Here is a 20,515-nt window from a genome sequence, read left to right on the forward strand (position 1 = left end):
AATTCTGCAGAGAGTAACTCACCTCCTGTCTCCCCAAAGTCTGTCCACCACTTACCAGGCACAAGTCAGGAGTGTGATGGAATATTCTGCACTTGTCTGGATGAGTGAAACGCTAACAACACTCAAGGAGCTCAATACCATCCAGGACAAAGCAGCCCACTTGATCGGCACCCCATCCACTACCTTAAACACTCTTCAAGCACCATCGCACAGCAGCAGTGTGTACCACCTAAAAAATGCACTTCGGCAACTCACCAAGTCTCCTTTGACAGCACTTCCAAACCCGTGACCTCTACGACCTAGAAGGACAAGGGCAGCAGACGCATGCTAACACCACCATAGGGTCATAATAAACAGGAGCTGGAGTAGGCCATTCAGCCCCTTGAAACTACTCCACCACCCAATGTTCATGGCTGATCTAATTGTGACCTTAGCTTCACTTTCTTGTCTGCTCCCACAACTCATAAGACCAAAAGAAATAGGACACCTTGGAGCAAATTTCCCTCTAAGCCACACATCATCCTGACTTGGAATTATATCGCCTGTTCCTTCACTGTTGTTGGATCAAATGCCTGGAACTCCCTTCCTAACAGCACTGTGGATGTGCCTGCACCAGATGGACTGCAATGGTTCAAAAAGATGGCTCACCACCTTTTCAGGGGCTAATAGGGGTGGGCAACAAATGCTCGGTGTCTGCTCAGCAGTAGTTGGAGTCTAGTTTGCACTCAAACAAGCATCTTCCGGGCTCCCTTTTCCACAATCCCTGCTAATGCTCACGCGCTGGGTCTTTCACCAAGTGTTGACCCTTCTAACTAACTCCCTACTAACTCAGGTGGTCTGAGGTGTCAATCACTGTGCTGGTGCTTGGAAGGGTTGGAGTGCACAATGAATGGTGCATCCTCCAGAGTGCATTCCTCCTCTGAATTCTTCTCACCAAAGTCCAGGTGCTGAGAAGGGCCTAAAGAAAGGAGAAAGGCCCTGCAGTTAAAATCGATGTGGTGTGACAGTTATGATGTATGGTAGGCTTGCCGCTCCCTGCTACCTCTTCAATTACTTGCATAAACCCTATGCCAGTTAAAATTCCCCCTATAATGTTTAATGCTTGGATTTTGGAATTGTGACATGGAGAGTAAAAATATGCACTTTAGAAATAATTTTAATTTGTAATAATATTAGCCTAAATATTATAATCGCTGACTTTTTTTATTCGTTCATGGGATATAAGCATTGCTGGCAAGACTGGCATTTGTTTCCCCTCCCTCATTGTCCTTGAGATAATAATGGATAATAAAGCAGTTAATGATGGATAACTGCTTATCATATTCATATGACATATGGTTGCTATTTTAATGCAGCCATTAACCTATTTTGCTTTAAATGGGTTACATTTTACTTAAAATTGTCAAACGCATCGGGAATGTGGTAGAAATGCCAGACCTCCATTTCAATCACTAAGCCGCCCCTAAAGGGATATCGGGTGAAATCAACAATGCAGCCACTTAAAGCTAATTATCACAAAAGGGGACAAAATGCCATCTCTTTGCTCTATTATTTCTCTAAAAAATATAAAAGGTGGATTCCCGTCAGCAAACTATTGCGTTAATATTGTCAACATATCAAATCACTGGGCTGCCCAAAACCTTTATCTTCTGTGCAACAAAGCGTTCACAGAGAACAAGAAGAAAGAAAACAAAATGCTGAGAAAACAAAATTGAAGCAGAATCTGTTTATAGCCCATTAAATTTTCCAGTTTGAATTTCAAACAATCATATGACATAATTTCATAAATTGGGGTATCTGTCTAATCAGGGTTGATAACAATAAAGTTAAGATAGTTATTCAGTCTCAGCACTCAGATGATGAATGATAAGAGAAAAATTAAAAATAGAATCCTCTGGTAGGCCATGGTACAAATCAAATAATGAGGATTAATAGAGTATTTCTGAAGCCTTAATTCTCATGGTTTCTTTAGGTCTATCTGTTCATGTGTCAACTACTGTAAACAACTGTTCAATCCTGCAAATACAGTTAGAATATATAATGGATGCATTGAGGAATGAAGAAACTGAAACAAACATGTTAGAGAAAGAGGTGAGGAGTATGAAATTTATATGAAATTTCCTTATTTGGAAAGATTTAATAACTTTATGAACAGCAATAATTTTTTTTTCGGTAATTCAGATGGTGTTGAACCCATAGTTGCATGGTAGTTAAGAAGAAAACGTGAAATTCTAGTTTCTAACAACTGAGAGCGTTTGCATTTGCTATATGCACACCCGGATGGTGCATAAAGGTGCACTCATTGGCCGACAATTAAAGCTCATTTAATTTTTTTAAATTTAAAGTTACTTAATTGTTATCTGCTGACAAAATTTCCACAACTCATGATTAAATCTTGCACTCATTCATAATATGCAATTGTTTACAGTCTATATGTAATAAACTTGGTGTACCGAACAGGTTTCTTACTTGAAACAGATAACTTTATTTACAGAGCTCTTGAAAAAGCTATATACTTGAACCAGGTCCACGACTAGAAAGCTCCGCCCCTAAGATTACCTGCGCTGATTCGTCAGTACAATCATTTGACACCTAAAACAGTAGGAAAGGTTTTACACACATTCCTCTCCCTTTAATTCTTTTTACATTTCTTAATTACAAGAATATCTTAATCCACAACACATGCGTATATACTCAAGTCATGCAATTATGGATTAAGTCTCCGAGGTGGTTTTCTGATTCGGTTAGAGCAACATAGTTCTATGACTTGAGATTATTCTACTGGATTGACATGATCAGGAATTGTAGCATCAGGGACATCCTTAGACAATGGCAGTTCAGAATTATTTATTTCAACAGAGACATCAGGTATGTCTATTCTAGGTCAATCTGTCGCCTTGCGTATTAAAGGTTCGACATCAATTACAGGTGGAATAACTGGTTGTTGGAATGGCTCACTACTCCTTAGATGATCCACATGTTTTCGAACAATCTAGTCGTCCACTTCCACTTGGTATGGCAAAGGTCCAGTTTCAGAAACAATTTTTCCAGGAACGCAGTTAGGAGCATTTCCAAAAGCTTACACGAAAACTGTCTCTCCTACAGTAAATTTTTGGGCTTTGCTATGAATGTCATGATTCACTTTCTGACTGGTTCTTCTCCATCTTCCCCTCCAAGTTTGGAAACACCAGACTTTACCTTGTACGAAGGAGGGTTTTTTTCGGTAATTCAGATGGTGTTGAACCCATAGTTGCATGGTAGTTGAGAAGAAAACGTGAAATTCTAGTTTCTAACAACTGAGAGCGTTTGCATTTGCTATATGCACACCCGGATGGTGCATAAAGGTGCACTCATTGGCTGACCGTCGGCGGACCATAAAGCCCATCGTTGGATTCTGGCAGAGGCTATCGGCAGAATTGCTTTATCTTCACTAAATAAACCCAGGAGTGGCTTACAATCTGACACTACTGTGAAATGTTGACCATGCTGATATTGATGGAATTTCTTTACTCCAAATATTACTGATAAACCTTCTTTTTCAAGTTGTGAATAATCCTTCTTGGCTGCAGAGAGGGTTCTGAAGACATAGCCTATTGTCCTTTCAAAACCATCTTCCATCCTGTGTGACAACACCACTCCCACACCGTAGGGTGATGCATCACATGTTAATATTAATTCTTTTGATGGGTCATAATGCACTAATAAACATGATGAGTGTAAAAGCTTCTTGACTTTTACGAAGGCTTCTTCTTGTTGCACCTTCCATTACCATTGATGGTTCTTTTTCAATAATAAGTGCAAAGGGGCTAACACTGTTGACAAGTTTGGCAAGAAGTGACTGTAATAATTTAACATGCCCAAAAAAGACATAAGTTCAGTGACACTGGTACGAAAGGGTGCTTCCTTGATCACCCCGATTTCTCCTCTACTGGATGCAACCCTCAGGCATCCACTCGATGACCCAAATAAATGACTTCAGTTGCTTGGAAAGTACACGTCTCTTTCTTCAACTGGACACCAGCTTCCAAAAATCTCCTTAAAACCCCTTCTAAGTTGGTCAAATGTTCGGCTTCCGTTGATCCTGTGATCAGGACATCATTCAGGTACACTATTACTTGCGGAAGTCCTTGCAATAGTCCTTCCATGGTCCTTTGGAAGATTGCACAGGCAGATGATACACCAAAGGGTAGGCGTGTATATTGGTACAGGCCCCTGTGCGTGTTGATTGTTACATACCCTCTAGATGTGCTGTCTAGCTCTAGCTGTTTGTATGCATGGCTCATGTCCAGTTTGGCATAGGATTTTCCTCCAGCTAGTTTAGTGTACAAATCTTCAGTCCTCAGGATAGGATATTTATCTAATTTAGCAGCCTTGTTCAGTTAATTTGTAGACTCTGCAAATACAAGTAGTTTGATCTGTTTTCATCACAGGGACAATGGGCACTGCCCATTCTGAAAATTGGACTGGCTGGATTATGCCTAGCATCTCTAAGCGGCACAGTTCTGCATCCACCTTCTCCTCTCGGGTGTAAGGCACAGGTCTGGCCTTAAAGAACCAGTCGCCTCCAAGCCTATATATATTTTTGTCTGTAGGCCTTTAATATTTCCCAATTCATCACAAAATATGCTGTCGGACTTCCTTAACAGTTCAGGAATTCCTCCTGTTTTAACTTGAAACATTTATGTCCAGTTGAGCTTAATTTTTTATAACCAATCGTGGCCCAGAACAGGTCCTGCACCAGTTAGAATGATCACTGGAAGCTGGGCTGTCCGTTGCCTACAGTGCACAGGTACAGTGGCAATGCCTTTTACTTGTATTGCCTCTCCAGTGTACCTCTTCAGCTGAGCCGTGCTTTGCTCCAGATTCAGTGGCTGGGAACCTTCACTTAGGTATTTAAATGTGTGTTCTCACACCACTGTGGACGATGTTCTTGTGTCTATCTCCATGACTAGAGGCTTCCCATTCACTTGAAAGGCGACGGTAATTGGTTCAGTTTTTACTGCTTTGACATTGTATAGGGAATAGATATCAATATCAGCAGCTTCCGGTTCAGTTATATTGTGCAGTTCAATCATCTTGGTCTGCCGTTTTATTGGCTGTCTGGGTTTCACCCTGCATTGTTTTATTACGTGCTCTTTTTTGTGACAGTAGTGGCATTCTGCCTCTTTAAATCTGCAGGTTTCCGGTATACGGTTACCCCCACATCGGTAACAAATTAATTTCTGAATCGCTGGTGAGATGCTTCCAGTATGCCTTTTCATTTTTCGAGCAGTCCAGACTGTCTCCTGCTTCATGGCTGCCTCTCTGGTTTTCGTGCCACGCCCGATGGTAAGTTTCCGCCCTAACTTAAGAATGGCGCCATGTTGCATTCTCTGCAAAGCCTGCGAGTCTCTCAGCACTCTCCATTGCTAGTGCTATTTCCATGGCGCGCTTCAGGTCAATATTATCTCCTGCAAATAAACGGTGCTGAATTGCGTCGTCATGTATGCCATAAACCAAACGATCTCACGTGTCATCGAGTGTATCTCTGAAGACACAGTGGTCAGTCAACTGTTTTAATTTTGTGATACAAGTTGCGATTGACTCACCTGGGGCCCTTATTCTGGAGTTGAACTTAAATCTCTGCATAATTACCGATGGCTTCTGATGAAAATGTGTCTCCATGAGGCCTACCAGCAGGTTTAGAATTGGGCGTGTTCTGGACCGTCAGACTACGGATGAAGTTATATGTCTTGGTCCCACAGATACTTAATGGTGCCTCCTTATGCAGAAAAATGTCCTTAAGTGGCTTCCTCACAGAACTTTAAAAATTGATGTTGCGACAGAGGAACCTATGTTAGGAGAGATGACAACATTGGGGGGAGGGAACTCAATAGTTATGCTGCTTTCTGCTTCTCCTCCGCTGTTATTTTATTCGCCGTGAAATAAAAATCTAGACGCTCTATCTACTGGCTCCAGTCTTCCGTGGACGAGTCATAAATGATTCTGCTGAAGAGAGGCATGACTGGTGAGTATACTTTTCTTTCTTTCCTTAAGAATTGATGTACTCACATTCACGAGGTGAGATGCAACTTCGGAGCTAAATATCCTCGTCCCCAATTGTAATAAACTTAGCACACAGATAACCTTATTTACAGAGCGCTTGAAAAAGCTACATGCTTGGGCCAGGCCCATGACTAGAAAGCTCCGCCCCTAAGATTACCCACGCTTAGGGCTGATTGGTCAGTACAATCATGTGACCCCTAAAACAGTAGGGAAGATTTTTTATCCACAATCACTACACCATAGCACAGTCTGAAATACACTACACAGCGGCATAAATTATGGCATGGAACTTAAACCCATGACTTCTGGCAGCACAACGACTGAGTGCCCCAACCCCGATGATGTCATCCCTCCTAACATAGGCTCCTCTGTCACAACATCAATTGTTAAAGTTCTGTGAGGAGGCCACTTAGGACATTTTTCCGCGCAAGAAGGAACCATGATAAATGTGGGTTGCAATCGCAAAACCACCTCTAAATTCTTCACACCAGAATCTTTAAATACATGTGATTAATAATTAAACACAGCATCGAACCATTCGCTAAATTAAACGATGTCAAAAGAGTTAACGAAAAGTAAAAGGAAAACGAGTTCAGAGTGCAGCAAAAATATTCCGGCATCAGCAGCAAGAATTGCTGTGAGTCTGCAAGTAGCGGCCAGCAGTGGCGCTGTGCTCGGAGAAGTGGGGGCATTTGAAATGTCCGGCAGGGAGCGGACCATCTTGTGCTTTCTCGGCTGCTCTTTGTTAAACGCTGCACAGTTCGGTGCGGTAGTGGGGGCGGGGCGGGTAGGAGATGGCGGTTGCTAGGACACCAGCCGGGGGGGAGGAGATGGCGGTTGCTAGGACACCAGCTGGGGGGGAGGAGATGGCGGTTGCTAAGACACCAGCTTTTGGGGGGGGGGGGGAGGAGATGGCGGTTGCTAAGACACCAGCTGGGGGGGGAGGAGAAGGCGGTTGCTAGGACACCAGCTGGGGGGGGGTCGGAGATGGCAGTTGCTAGGACACCTGCTGGGGGCGGAGATGGCGGTTGCTAGGACACCTGCTGGGGGGGTCGGAGATGGCGGTTGCTGGGACACGGGGGGCGGGGGCAGCTGGAGCCTAAAGTTGGCTTTTAGAGATTTGCACCATCTGCTTCTGTCTCTGTAAGAGGAGAAATACTTCATGGCGAAAATATTTACAAAGCCTCCCCCTGCACTTTGACTGTGGCGATGAACCGTCGTTTCAGCGAATGCTGAAGCTGGGAGGAGGAGGAGGAGGAGCAACAACAACCGGAGGGACTTTTGAAACCCTCAACAGCCCTTCATCCCAGTGCGTCCGTGGAAACCAAACACAGGAGCAGCAGCCAAGGCAGTCGGGGTTGCTGTGACATTTTATTTGATTCAAGATTACATATGTTTTTCTGTCTAATTATTTGTTTCCCTACGGGTCTTGTGTTTTTTTTTAAAGCAGAAATTTAATTCCGAAACCAGGTTTGTGTAGGTATATATTGTTCACTTGGTGAATGTATAAACTGAAGTTGAATTACAACCAGTTCTGCTGGTTTTGGTTATTTCTCTCTCTCTCTCTAGTTTGGTTGTGATTTCCAGGCCCCAGTTTAAAAATTTAAAGGGTTTTCATTTGTAGATGTCACCAAATAGGTCGCGGAAGCTGTTGTGTGAGCATTTGCTGAAATTGGGATGATTTTGATTTTTTTTAATGTTCTTGTTGACATGTCATTGCTTGACTCCAGTATTTGACAACAGTTATGATACAGGATGGCGAGCCTAGTAGCTGAACTCTGCACAAATTTAGGTTTTTCACCGGTATACTGTACTAAAATAAGATTGAAGTTACCCTAGTAAAGTACCAAGCCCTGAACCTTTTACACTCATTAACTTGATGCGATGGAGGATAATTGTAACACTGTGTAAAATAATTATTTTAAGACCGCATTCCTTTTGCAGAAATATCATGGGAATACTCTGCTATCCCAGCATAATGAAATAGCCCAGGTCAAGAAGTTTGAAATGTATTTAAAGATTACATGACCATGTTTCTACCATGATGGCCAAACTGTTGAATTGGTGGACTAACAGGCCAGACACCCTGTTGGGGGGCGGGGGGGGGGGGGATGGAAGTAATATTTTTAACTTTAATGGCTAGAGAAATTCAGAAAATGCTGAAAACTGCAGCAGGTTTGGTAGCATCTGTGGAGCGAGAAACAAAGTTAATGTTTCGAATCGGTATGCCTCTTCTTCAGAGCAATTGTTGAGTACTGATTTTTCTCCCACTCCACCTGCAGCCTGTTCCATTCTCCCAGGTAATGTATGGTGCTGTCACTGCAATGGATCAGATCCAAGTCAGTAGAAGTGAGACTGCCAAATGTTGCTAAAAATGATTGCATTTGGATTAGGACTGTATCAGCACCTTCTTCCTTTGGTCACTGTTTTTTCCCTTTACTGCTTCATAGCAGCATGGTCTCTTTTTTTCAATTGATGCTGATTTCAACTGTACACAATTTGACCCTTTCACATGTGGATATTTCTTAAACCCAGCACTTTCTGTCTGTATTTAAATATCACAATTGCTTCAACCTTATTCAAAGGACCATTGTTCACATGTGAGCAGAAGCAATAAGTATTGGCAGGTCATTGTAATTTGGGTGCATATCACAAACATATCTCATTCTGCCCAGATTTGCACAATTTCCATCTGACACATTTGGATTGTGATCAGCAGTAGGAATTGTAACCGTGCTAAATATTTGTTTCAGTTCTCTAACCAAATTGCAGTGCTATCTGCAACAGCTCACTTAGTAGAAGCCAGGGACCAAACCTGGGACCTTACTGGCCTATATGTCTCAGTGCCATATTTAATTGAGTTTAGTGTGTTTAGCAGTCACCTATGTAGACACTGGAACCCTAACAAGCATCACAGATGATAAAAGCAAAATACTGTGGATGCTGGAAAAATGAAACAAAAACAGAAAATGCTGGAAAAACTCAGCAAGTCTAACAGCATCTGTGGAGAGAAAGACAGAGTTAACGTTTCGACTCCATATGACTCTTCTTCATCACAGATGATGAATTTGGTCACCATCACCTTGAAGGATGAACAAGAGATGTGAGTTTAGAATGGTATGTAAATGTGAGTGTGCACATGTACGCACACATACATGTGGACCCATGCATTGCTTCGGAATCTGGTGTAGGTGGATGGGAATTATATGTTTGTTACTACTGTCTAAATTGCTGTTCTTAATCATCTTGCTGGTCTCATTCCCTAGGGATTAACTTCCCTAACACCCCTCTTGCTTCCCATTCTTACTTTCTCCAAGTTCCTCTTTTCTGTGAGACTCGTTCCTTACCCCTTGGTCCCCTCCTTTTTTAACTCCTGCCCTTTCAGCTATCTTTGGCCCCAGTGTTTGTTGATTTTAATAATGGCTCAGACGCAGTCCCTCTTTTCAAAATTGTCATTGTCACCCCATCCTCAAATCTCTGACCCATTTGTTTGCTTCAACTAACATCCAGTGACCAATCTCCCTTTACCTAACTTTACTTTCCAGCTACATGCTTGAATCTTCCTCAATTCAGTGAATCCCTATAATCCTGTTTCCAAACTGCCTAAAACACCAAAACAGTTGGTCTCTACTGATATTCTCTGTGACTCCTTCAACATTTGCTTGCCAAACTCCATATGCTCCAAATCACCAAACTCTGCTGTACAAATCCAAACGAACTAAGCCCTGCACAACAATTGCTTGCTGACCTATGCTGACTCCTAGTTCTCTTTTCCCTGCCCTTAGCCTCCCAGTTATTTATTTGATTTGTGCATTAATCGACCGTTACACTCACCATAGGCAGTTAGAGCTGGAACCTAACAGCGCAAGTTTTTACTAATGTCATTATTGACAAATTCAATCAACCTCTAGTTCAGAAAGGAACAATTTAAACTGTTCAATCTCATTCTTGCAAATGGTAAATTGTTGTTAGAGATTTTAAAAATGTCAAATTTCACATTTTGCATTCTTACTTTTCCTTTTTGTTTTTTTTTAAATCCAGTCTTTGTTTCTCCTTTTATACCTGATTTTACTCTAACTCGCCCACAGCAATGCATCCATCCTCCTTTTAAGTAGGAACAAAAATAGGCTATTCAACCTCTGTTGCATGTTCTGTCATTCAATGAGATCATGATTGATCTGCGCTCTAACTCCATTTACCTGCCTTACTCCATATTCTTTCGGCTGGCAAAAATCTATCTAGCTCAGATTTGCACTTAATTGAGCTAGCATCTATTGCTTTTTGTGGGCGAGAATTCCACACCAGTGGAATTCCACACTGTACTTAGATTTCCAGAAGGCATTTTGTGAGGTGTCACATCAAAGGTTATTGCAGAAAATAAAAGCTCATGGTGTATGGGGTAACATATTGGCATGGATAGAAGATTGGCAAGCTAACAGGAAACAGAGGGTAGGCATAAATGGATCATTTTCTGGTTGGCAAGATGTAATGAGTGGTGTGCCACAGGGATCAGTGCTGGGGCCTCAACTTTTTACAATTTATATAAATGACTTGGATGAAGGGACCAAAGGTATAGTTGCTAAATTTGCTGATGACACAAAGATAGGTAGGAAAGTAAGATATGAAGAGGACATAAGGAGCCTAAAAAAGAATGTAGATAGGTTGAGTGACAAAGATCTAGCAAATGGTGTATAATGTGGGAAAATGTGAAATTGTCCATTTGGTAGGAAGAATGGAAAAGAAGCATATTATCTAAATGGTGAGAGATTGCAAAGGGATCTGGCTGTCCTAGTGCATGAATCGCAAATGGTTAGCATGCAGGTTTAGCAAGTGATAATAGAATGTTAGCTTTTATTGTGAGGGGAATTGAATATAAAAGTAAAGAGGCTAAGCTTCAGTTATACAGGGCATTGGTGAGACCACATCTGGAGTACTGGGTACAGTATTGGTCTCCTTATTTAAGGAAGGATGTAAATGTGTTAGAAGTAGTTCAGAGAAATTTACCAGACTGATACCTGTAATGGGTGGGTTGTCTTATGAGGAAAGGTTAGACAGGCTAGGCTTGTATCTTCTGGAGTTTAGAAGATTAAGAAGTGACTTGATTGAAACCTTTAAGACCCTGTGGGTTTTTGACAAGGTGGATGTGGAAAGGATGTTTCCTTTTGTGGGAGAATCTAGAACTAAGGGTCACAGTTTAAAAATAAGGGATTACCCATTTAAGACCGATGAGAATCTTTTTTTTCTCTCTGGGCCGTGAGTCTTTGGAACTCTCTTCCTCAAAGGCAGTGGAAGTAGAGTCTTTGAATGTTTTTCTTGGGTTTTTTTCTACATTCAAGGTACAATAAAATGCAATTTGCTGAAGGTTTAAAAGCCACTCCAAAAATCAGAGCAATACACAGACCTACAAGAAGAATATTATTCGGTTCTGAGGAGTTGATCCGCATCAGATGTACTTTTATCATTCACTCTGGGGGAAAAATACACAACTTTGTGGATTTTGATTGGAATTGAAATAGTTATTAAGTGTCTCACTTAACATATTCCTCTGGATAAGATTAGTGAGTTGTGAAAGAGAACATTCTCTCTCTTCCCTCATCTGCCCATTTACCACTACAATTAAGTATTTATTTTTAAAAGGATGGCAAACTTGGTTCTTCTGTTCGAGTCCGTATGAGAGAGAGTCATATGGACTCGAAACATTAACTCTGTTTCTCTCTTCACAGATGCTGCCAGGCCTGCTGAGTTTTTCCAGCATTTTCTGTTTTTATTTAAGATTTCCAGTGTCCACAATATTTTGCGTTTAACTTTTCTATTAGCATTTAACAACAAAATTATTGACAAATGTTTTGTTTATGACTTGATTTTAAAGAGATTTTTCATATCTATAGAGTATGGAATCTATATCCAAACATGTCCATGTAGGAAGTCCGCTGCTGAGCTTGGAGAACATTGAACGTCATGAGAAGTCAGTTCAACAAAAGCGAGTCCCTCACCATGTGACTATCACTGGATTAAGAAACCGCAATGAAGCTGATGTGATTAGCCAGGCTGCCAACAGCAAAGGTATAATTGTATTTGGGCAAAATAATTTTTTATTTTTTTGATATTGGTCAAACAACAATATGTCGAAGACTGTGTTTTATGAGTGTTTATTATATTGCTTCAATAGTGTCAAGTAATGGGACAATGCTGTGTGGTTCTAGTTTTTTTTTTGGACCTGTGTTGTCATCTGTGGGTATCGGCAGGGTTGATTTGATGTGCAGTATAATGTTAAATTAATTGACACTTTGGGTTAGTCTTTCAGCAAATGGAATGTATCCCTTCAGGGCTATGCATTCTATTCATCTTAAGAATATGCAGAGATTCTTCTTTATGCTCTCTTCAATTTTGGAGTCATGAAGGAGGAATTCTTGTATTAGGGAATGGAACATTTATCTCTTTTAGGTAATGCATTCCAGCATCAAGCATAGAACCATACAGAACAGAAAGATAAAAACAAAAAGCTAAAAGCTACTGCGGATGCTGGAAATCCAAAACAAAATAAAAACAGAATTACCTGGAAAAACTCAGCAAGTCTGGCAGCATCGGCGGAGAAGAAATCAGTCAACGTTTCGAGCCCTCATGGCCCTTCAGCAGAACTGAAGCATAGTTTCAACAAGGGAGAAATATAAATTGGTTTAAGGTGGGTGGGGGGGAAGAGACACATTGAGGGTGTGGTGTGAGCAGATAATCAAAAGATGTCAGAGACAAAAGGGTCAAAGAGGTGTTGAAGGTGGTGGTCTTTGTCTGAGAAAAGTGCTAATTAAGAATGCAAGACAGGATATTCAAAGTACAGCTCTAGTGGGGGTGGGGTGGAAAGACTAAAGGTTTTAGTTTTAGATTTAAAAATAATGGAAATAGGTGGGGAAAGAAGAATCTATATAAATTATTGAAAAAAAAGGCGGGTGGGGGGGGAAAAGAAACGGGGTGGGGATGGGGGGAGGGGGGTTTAAGATCTAAAGTTGTTGAATTCAATATTCAGCCCAGAAGGCTGTAAAGTGCCTAGTCGGAAGATGAGGTGCTGTTCCTCCAGTTTGCGTTGGGCTTCACTGGAACAATGCAGCAAGCCAAGGACAGACATGTGAGCAAGAGAACAGGGTGGAGTGTTAAAATGGCAAGCGACAGGGAGGTTTGGGTCTTTCTTGCGGACAGACCGCAGGTGTTCTGCAAAACGGTCGCCCAGTTTGCGTTTGGTCTCTCCAATGTAGAGGAGACCGCATTGGGAGCAACGAATGCAGTAGACTAAGTTAGGGGAAATGCAAGTGAAATGCTGCTTCACTTGAAAGGAGTGTTTGGGCCCTTGGACGGTGAGGAGAGAGGAAGTGAAGGGGCAGGTGTTGCATCTTCTGCGTGGGCATGGGGAGGTGCCATAAGTGGGGGTTGAGGAGTAGGGGGTGATGGAGGAGTGGACCAGGGTGTCCCGGAGGGAACGATCCCTACGGAATGCCGTCAAGGGGGGTGAAGGGAAGATGTGTTTGGTGGTGGCATCATGCTGGAGTTGGCGGAAATGGCGGAGGATGATCCTTTGAATGCGGAGGCTGGTGGGGTGATAAGTGAGGACAAGGGGGACCCTATCATGTTTCTGGGAAGGAGGAGAAGGCGTGAGGGAGGATGCGCGGGATATGGGCCGGACACGGTTGAGGGCCCTGTCAACGACCGTGGATGGAAAACCTCGGTTAAGGAAGAAGGAGGACATGTCAGAGGAGCTGTTTTTGAAGGTAGCGTCATCAGAACAGATGCGACGGAGGCGAAGGAACTGAGAGAATGGGATGGAGTCTTTACAGGAAGCGGGGTGTGAGGAGCTGTAGTCGAGGTAGCTGTGGGAGTCGGTAGGCTTGTAATGGATATTGGTGGACAGTCTATCATCAGAAATTGAGACAGAGAGGTCAAGGAAGGGAAGAGAAGTGTCAGAGATGGACCATGTGAAGATGATGGAGGGGTGGAGATTGGAAGCAAAATTAATAAATTTTTCCAGGTCCCGACGAGACTCGACTTAACACTCCATCCTGTTCTCTTGCTCACATGTCTGTCCTTGGCTTGCTGCATTGTTCCAGTGAAGCCCAACGCAAACTGGAGGAACAGCACCTCATCTTCCGACTAGGCACTTTACAGCCTTCTGGGCTGAATATTGAATTCAACAACTTTAGATCTTAAACCCCCCTCCCCCCATCCCCACCCCGTTTCTTTTCCCCCCCCACCCGCCTTTTTTTTCAATAATTTATATAGATTCTTCTTTCCCCACCTATTTCCATTATTTTTAAATCTAAAACTAAAACCTTTAGTCTTTCCACCCCACCCCCACTAGAGCTGTACTTTGAATATCCTGTCTTGCATTCTTAATTAGCACTTTTCTCAGACAAAGACCACCACCTTCAACACCTCTTTGACCCTTTTGTCTCTGACATCTTTTGATTATCTGCTCACACCACACCCTCAATGTGTCTCTTCCCCCCCACCCACCTTAAACCAATTTATATTTCTCCCTTGTTGAAACTATGCTTCAGTTCTGCTGAAGGGCCATGAGGGCTCGAAACGTTGACTGATTTCTTCTCCGCCGATGCTGCCAGACTTGCTGAGTTTTTCCAGAACAGAAAGAGGCCAGTCAGCCCAACATGCCTGTGCTGGCTCTTGGTAAAAGCTATCCAATTACTCCCACTCCCTTGCACTTGCCCCATAGTCGCATAAGTATATAATAGAATCATTACGGCACAGAAGGAGGCAAGTCAGCCCACGGAGTTTCTGCTCGCTTTCTGTAAAGCAAACAATCGGTCTCATTTTCATGCTCTATCCCCAATGCCCTGCAAGTTTATTTCCCTCAAATGCCCATCCAGTTTTCTTCTGAAATCATTCATTGTCTCCACTTCCACCACCTTCATAGGCAACATGTTCCAGGCCGCTACCACTGAGTGCGATTTTTAAAAAGTAATTCTTCCTCACATCACTCCTCTTTGTTTTTGTCCAAATTCTAACATTTTTAAAGTTATTATTAAATCTTCCACCACCCTTTCAGGCCTGCATTCTAGATCATCACAATGCACTGCCTGAAAAAATTCCCATGTTCCTCTGATTCATTTTGAAAAAAATTAATCACGGGATGTGGGCTTCGCTGGCTGGGCCAGCATTTATTGCCCATCCCTAGTTGCCCTTGAGAAGGTGGTGGTGAGCTTCCTTCTTGAATCGCTGCAGTCCATGTGGTGTAAGTACACCCACAGTGCTGTTAGGTAGGGAGACCAGGATTTTGACCCAGCGACAGTGAAGGAATGGTGTTATATTTTCAAGTCAGGATGGTGAGTGACTTGGAGGGGAACTTTCAGGTAATGATGTTCCCATCTATCTGCTGCCCTTGTCCTTCTAGATGGTAGTGGTTGTGGGTTTGGAAGGTGCTGTCTAAGGAGCCTTGGTGAATTCCTGCAGTGCATCTTGTAGATGGTACACACTGCTGCTACTGTGTGTCGGTGGTGGAGGGAGTGAATGTTTGTGAATGTGGTGCCAGTCAAGTGGGCTGCTTGTCCTGGACATTGTCAAGCTTCTTGAGTGTTGCTGGAGCTGTACTCATCCAGGCAAGTGGGGAGTGTTCCATCACACTCCTGACCTGCGCCTTGTAGATGGTGGACAGGCTTTGGGGAGTCACAAGGCGAGTTACTCGTCACAGGATTCCTAGCCTCTGACCTGCTCTTGTAGCCACAGTATTTATATGGCTAGTCCAGTTCCGTTTCTGGTCAATGGTAACCCCAGGATGTTGATAGTGGGGGATTCAGTGATTGTAATGCCATTGAATGTCAAGGGACCATGGTTAGATTCACTCTTGTTGGAGATGGTCATTGCCTGATACTTGTGTGGTGCGAATGTTACTTGTCACGTGTGAGCCCAAGCTTGGATATTGTCCAGGCCTTGCTGCATATGGACATGGACTGCTTCAGCGTCTGAGGAGTGGCGAATGACGCTGAACATTGTGCAATCATCAGCGAACATCCCCACTTCTGACCTCATGATGGAAGGAAGGCCATTGATGAAGCAACTGAAGATGGTTGGACCTAGGACACTACCCTCAGGAACTCCTGCACAGATGTCCTGGAGCTGAGGTGATTGACCTCCAACAACCACAACCATCTTCCTTTGTGCTAAGTATGACTCCAACCAGTGGAGAGCTTTCCCCCTGATTCCCATTGACTCCAGTTTTGCTAGGGCTCTTTGATGCCACACTCAGTCAAATGCGGCCTTGATGTCAAGGGCAGTCACTCTCACCTAACCTCAGGAGTTCAGCTCTTTTGTCCACGTTTGAACCAAGGCTGTAATGAGGTCAAGAGCTGAGTGGCCCTGGCAGAATCCAAACTGGGCATCAGTGAGCAGGTTATTGCTAAGCAAGTGCCACTTGATAGCACTGTTGATGACCCCTTCCATTACTCTACTGATGATGGAGAGTAGACTGATGAGATGGTAATTGACCGGGTTGGATTTGTCCTGATTTTTGTGTACAGGGCATATCTGGGAAATTTTCCACAAAGCTGGGTGGATGACAGTGTTGTAGCTGTACTGGAATAACTGGGCTAGGGACGTGGCAAGTGCTGGAGCACAAGAACTCAGTACTATTGCCAGAATATTGTCAGGGCCCATAGCCTTTGCACTATCCAGTGCCTTTTGCTGTTTCTTGATATCATGTGGTGTGAATCGAATTGGCTAAAGGCTGACATTTGTGTTGCTGGGGACCTCCGGAGGTGGAAGAGATGGATCATCCACTTGGTACTTCTGACTGAAGATTGTCGCAAATGCTTCAGCCTTACCTTTTGCACTGATGAGCTGGGCTCCCCCATCATTGAGAATGGGATATTTGTGGAGCCGCCGTCTCCAGTGAGTTGTTTAATTGTCCACCACCATTCACGACTGGATGTGGCAGGACTGCAGAGCTTAGATCTGATCCGTTGGTTGTGGGATCGCTTAGCACTGTCCATCACTTGCTGCTTATGCTGTTTGGTACGCAAGTAGTCCTGTGTTATAGCTTCACCAGGTTGACACCTCATTTTTAGGTAGGCCTGGTGTTGCTCCTGGCATACCCTCCTGCGCTCTTCATTGAACCTGGATTGATCCCCTGGCTTGATGGTAATGGTAGAGTGGTGGATACGCCGGGGCATGAGGTTACACATTGTGTTCGAGTACAATTCTGCTGCTGCTGATGGTCCATAGTGCCTCATGGGTGCCAAGTCTTGAGTTGCTAGATCTGTGCAACACCTATCCAATTTAGCACAGTGGTAGTGCCACACAACACAATGGAGGGTATCCTTAGTGTGAAGGCGGGACTTCGACTCCACAACTGTTTGGTGGTCACTCCTACCGATACTGTCATGGAGCAGATGCATCTGTGGCAGGCAGGTTGGTGAGGATGAGGTCAAGTATATTTTTCCCTCTTGTTGGTTCCCTCACCACCTGCCGCAGACCAGTCTAGCAGCTATGTCATTTAGGACTCGGCCAGCTCGGTCTGTAGTGGTGCTGCCGAGCCACTCTTGGTGATAGACATTGAAGTCCCCCACCCAGAGTATATTCTGAACCTGCACCCTCAGTGCTTCCTCTGAATGGTGTTCAACATGGAAAAGCACTGACTCATCAGCTGAAGGAGGGCGGTATGTTGTAATCAACAGGAGGCTTCCTTGCTCATGATTGACCTGATGCTATGAGACTTCTGCAGTCGATGTTGAAGACTCCCAGGGCAACTCCCTCCCGACTGTATACCACTGTGCTACCACCTCTGCTGGTGGGACAGGACATACCCGAGGATGGTGGCGGGATTCGAACCCAGGTCTGGGACGTTGGACTATGTCAGACTGTTGCTTGACCAGCCTGTGAGACAGCTCTCCCAATTTTGACACTGTTAGTAAGGAGGACTTTGTAGGTTGAGATCAGTGCCTAGATGGTCCATCCGGTTTCATTCCTTTTTTGTGATTCAACTGAGTGGGCATTTAACAGTCAAACACATTGTTGTGTGTCTGGAGCTGGAGTCACATGTCGGACAACAGATTTCCTTCCCTAAAGGGCATTAGTGAACCAAATGAGTTTTATAACAATCGACAATGGTTTCACAGGCATCATTAGACTTTTAGTCCCAGGTTTTTATTGAATTCAAATTCCACCATCTACCGATTCAAACCCAGGTCCCCTGCATTTACCCTGGGTCTCAGGATTACTTGTCCAGCGAAAATACCACTACGCCATCGCCTCTCCCCAATTGTCTTAAACTTGTAGTCTCTGGTTACTGATCTTAATGCCACAGTTTCTCAATATAAACAGTTTCTCTTTATTTACTCTAAAAATCTCTCATAATTTTGAGCAGCTCCATTAAATCTCCGCTTACTGATCTTACTGGTCTGATCTAAGGTGATTTATTGTGGCTGTTCTCGTCTATGTTCTCAGCTAATACAGGACATCAGATCCCTCTACTCTACCCCAACTTCAGAAGGTCACCCTTATTTTACCAACCATCCTGTGACTTCTGTAAGTGAAATTAATTCTAAATTAGGACTAGTGTGAAACTTTCCGCGTTGGGAATTTAGTTGAGAACTAAAGTAATTTCTTCCCCTAAAGCCTAGCCTAGATTCAAATTCCAGACACACTGACACCTTTGTTTTTATCACCATTAATTATATTTTTTTCTCTGTTCAGCTATAGTTTCCGCTTTGAAAAGTCTTCAGGAAAAGATTCGGTGTTTAGAGGTGGAGCGGGCAGAAGCTGAAAAGAAAATGCAAAGACTAAGCTATGAATCAGTTCACTACAAAAATATTGTGGAGCAAGAAAAGAAAAAGAACACCAACGTTAAGACAGAAGTACCTAATGGTGAATGTGATTAGATTTGCTTCATGCAATTGTTTTGGACTATAAAATGTTGTCACCAGCTTTCGCATTAACCCAAGCAGCTCCTTTCTCAGGAATGCAACCAATTTTTAAAAAAATTATTCATTCAAGAAATTTGGTTGTCACTAGCAAGATCAGCACTTATTGTTTATCCCTAATTGCCTTTGAGAAGGTGCTAATGAGCCACCTTTTTGATCTCCTGCAGTCATGTGGTGAAGATGCTTCCACGATGCAGTTAGATACGACAGAATGGAGGTGGGTCCGTGCCTGTAGTTCTCCACATGATGAGCGCTGATTTCAACTTTAAAGGTGTGGACGTTTGCTGAATGGAGCTCAGGAAAGAAGGGTGAAAAGAAAAACTGTGACAGTCAGTTTTTATACACTACTGGTACTATGGTTTTAATAGATCCCTTTCCCTAGCCCTGTGAATGCTGGGATAGTCCCTCTCTTTAGCATTCCCCTTCTTTCTCTCACTGAAGCAGGATGGGGAGATGGAACAGCTCTGAAGCTCCCTTATCTTTTGTCCTTGTTCAGAAGGCAGACAAGATGATCTGCTCCTCAGCCCCTACCAATTCTACCCTTCAGATGAGGTGTCAGGTGCTGACAGTGCTAATTACTTTCCTTTTCTCCATTTGTGTGATTTGTCAGTTCCCTTTATGCACTTATGTAGTGTTTTGTGGGTAAATAGTGACTGATTTCTAAGGTGATTGAAGCGGAGAGATATTGAAGAACAGGAGTATTATTCATTGTTACATTTTGTAAATGCTACTTTTCAGCCAGCTGCTTTTTATTTATTTTGGTTATTTTTATGAATACCATTTTCTGTGCTGAAGAAGCATGCAGGCAAACTACTGCTGGTTCCCTGTTGCTGGCAATCGGTAACCAGCGACTACTAGTAAATATTTGACAGCAGCCATGGTAATATTGTAAGATCATAAGAAATAGGATGATCCATCTCGGCCTCCTCCAGAGGCCCCAACAAATATCCCCATTCTCAATGATGGAAGAAGCAGCACATCAGTGTAAAAAATAAGGCTGAAGCATTCACAACAATCTTCAGCCAGAAGTGCCGAGTGGATGATCCATCTCGGCCTCCTTCGGAGGTTCCCAGATGCCAGTCTTCAGCTAATTCAATTCACTCAACGTGATATCTAGAAATGGCTGAAGGCACCGGATACTGCAAAGGCTATGTGCCCTGACAATGTTCCGGCAATAGTACTGAAAACTTGTGCTCCAGAACTAGTCGTGCCCCTAGCCAAGCTGTTCCAGTACAGCTACAGTACTGACATCTACCCGGCTATGTTGAAAATTGCCCAGGTATGTCCTGTACACAAAAAGCAAGGCAAATCCGACCTAGCCAATCACTGCCCCATCAGTCTACTCTACAGTAAAGTAATGGAAGGGGTCATCAACGGTGCTATCAAGCGGCACTTGCTTAGCAATAACCTGCTCACTGATGTCCAGTTTGGGTTCCGTCAGGCCCACTCAGCTCCTGACCTCATTACAGCCTTGGTTCAAACATGGACAAAAGAGCTGAACTCCCAAGGTGAGGTGAGAGTGACTGCCCTTGACATCAAGGCAGCGTTTGACA

The 20,515-nt window shown here is 43.3% G+C and overlaps 1 protein-coding gene across 5 annotated transcripts in view; it reads left to right on the top strand.

Annotated features, from left to right (window-relative positions):
* The first annotated feature begins 6,819 nt into the window (after positions 1-6,819).
* cep57l1 (centrosomal protein 57, like 1) overlaps positions 6,820-20,515 on the top strand; it is a 64,369-nt gene continuing 50,673 nt past the window's right edge. For 2 of the 5 annotated variants that reach the window (XM_078542558.1, XM_078542561.1), the window contains exons 1-3: positions 7,107-7,515; positions 11,934-12,108; positions 18,736-18,906. In XM_078542558.1, the coding sequence (XP_078398684.1) occupies positions 11,937-12,108; positions 18,736-18,906 (343 nt within the window). In that variant the 5' untranslated portion in view covers positions 7,107-7,515; positions 11,934-11,936. Of the gene's footprint in view, positions 7,516-11,914; positions 12,109-18,735; positions 18,907-20,515 lie in introns of all 5 variants that reach the window. The other 3 variants (XM_078542560.1, XM_078542559.1, XM_078542562.1) reach the window with 3 other exon arrangements.

This window comes from Cetorhinus maximus, chromosome 5 (assembly GCF_964194155.1).
Source record: "Cetorhinus maximus chromosome 5, sCetMax3.hap1.1, whole genome shotgun sequence".
NCBI classification, from domain to species: Eukaryota; Metazoa; Chordata; class Chondrichthyes; order Lamniformes; family Cetorhinidae; genus Cetorhinus; species Cetorhinus maximus.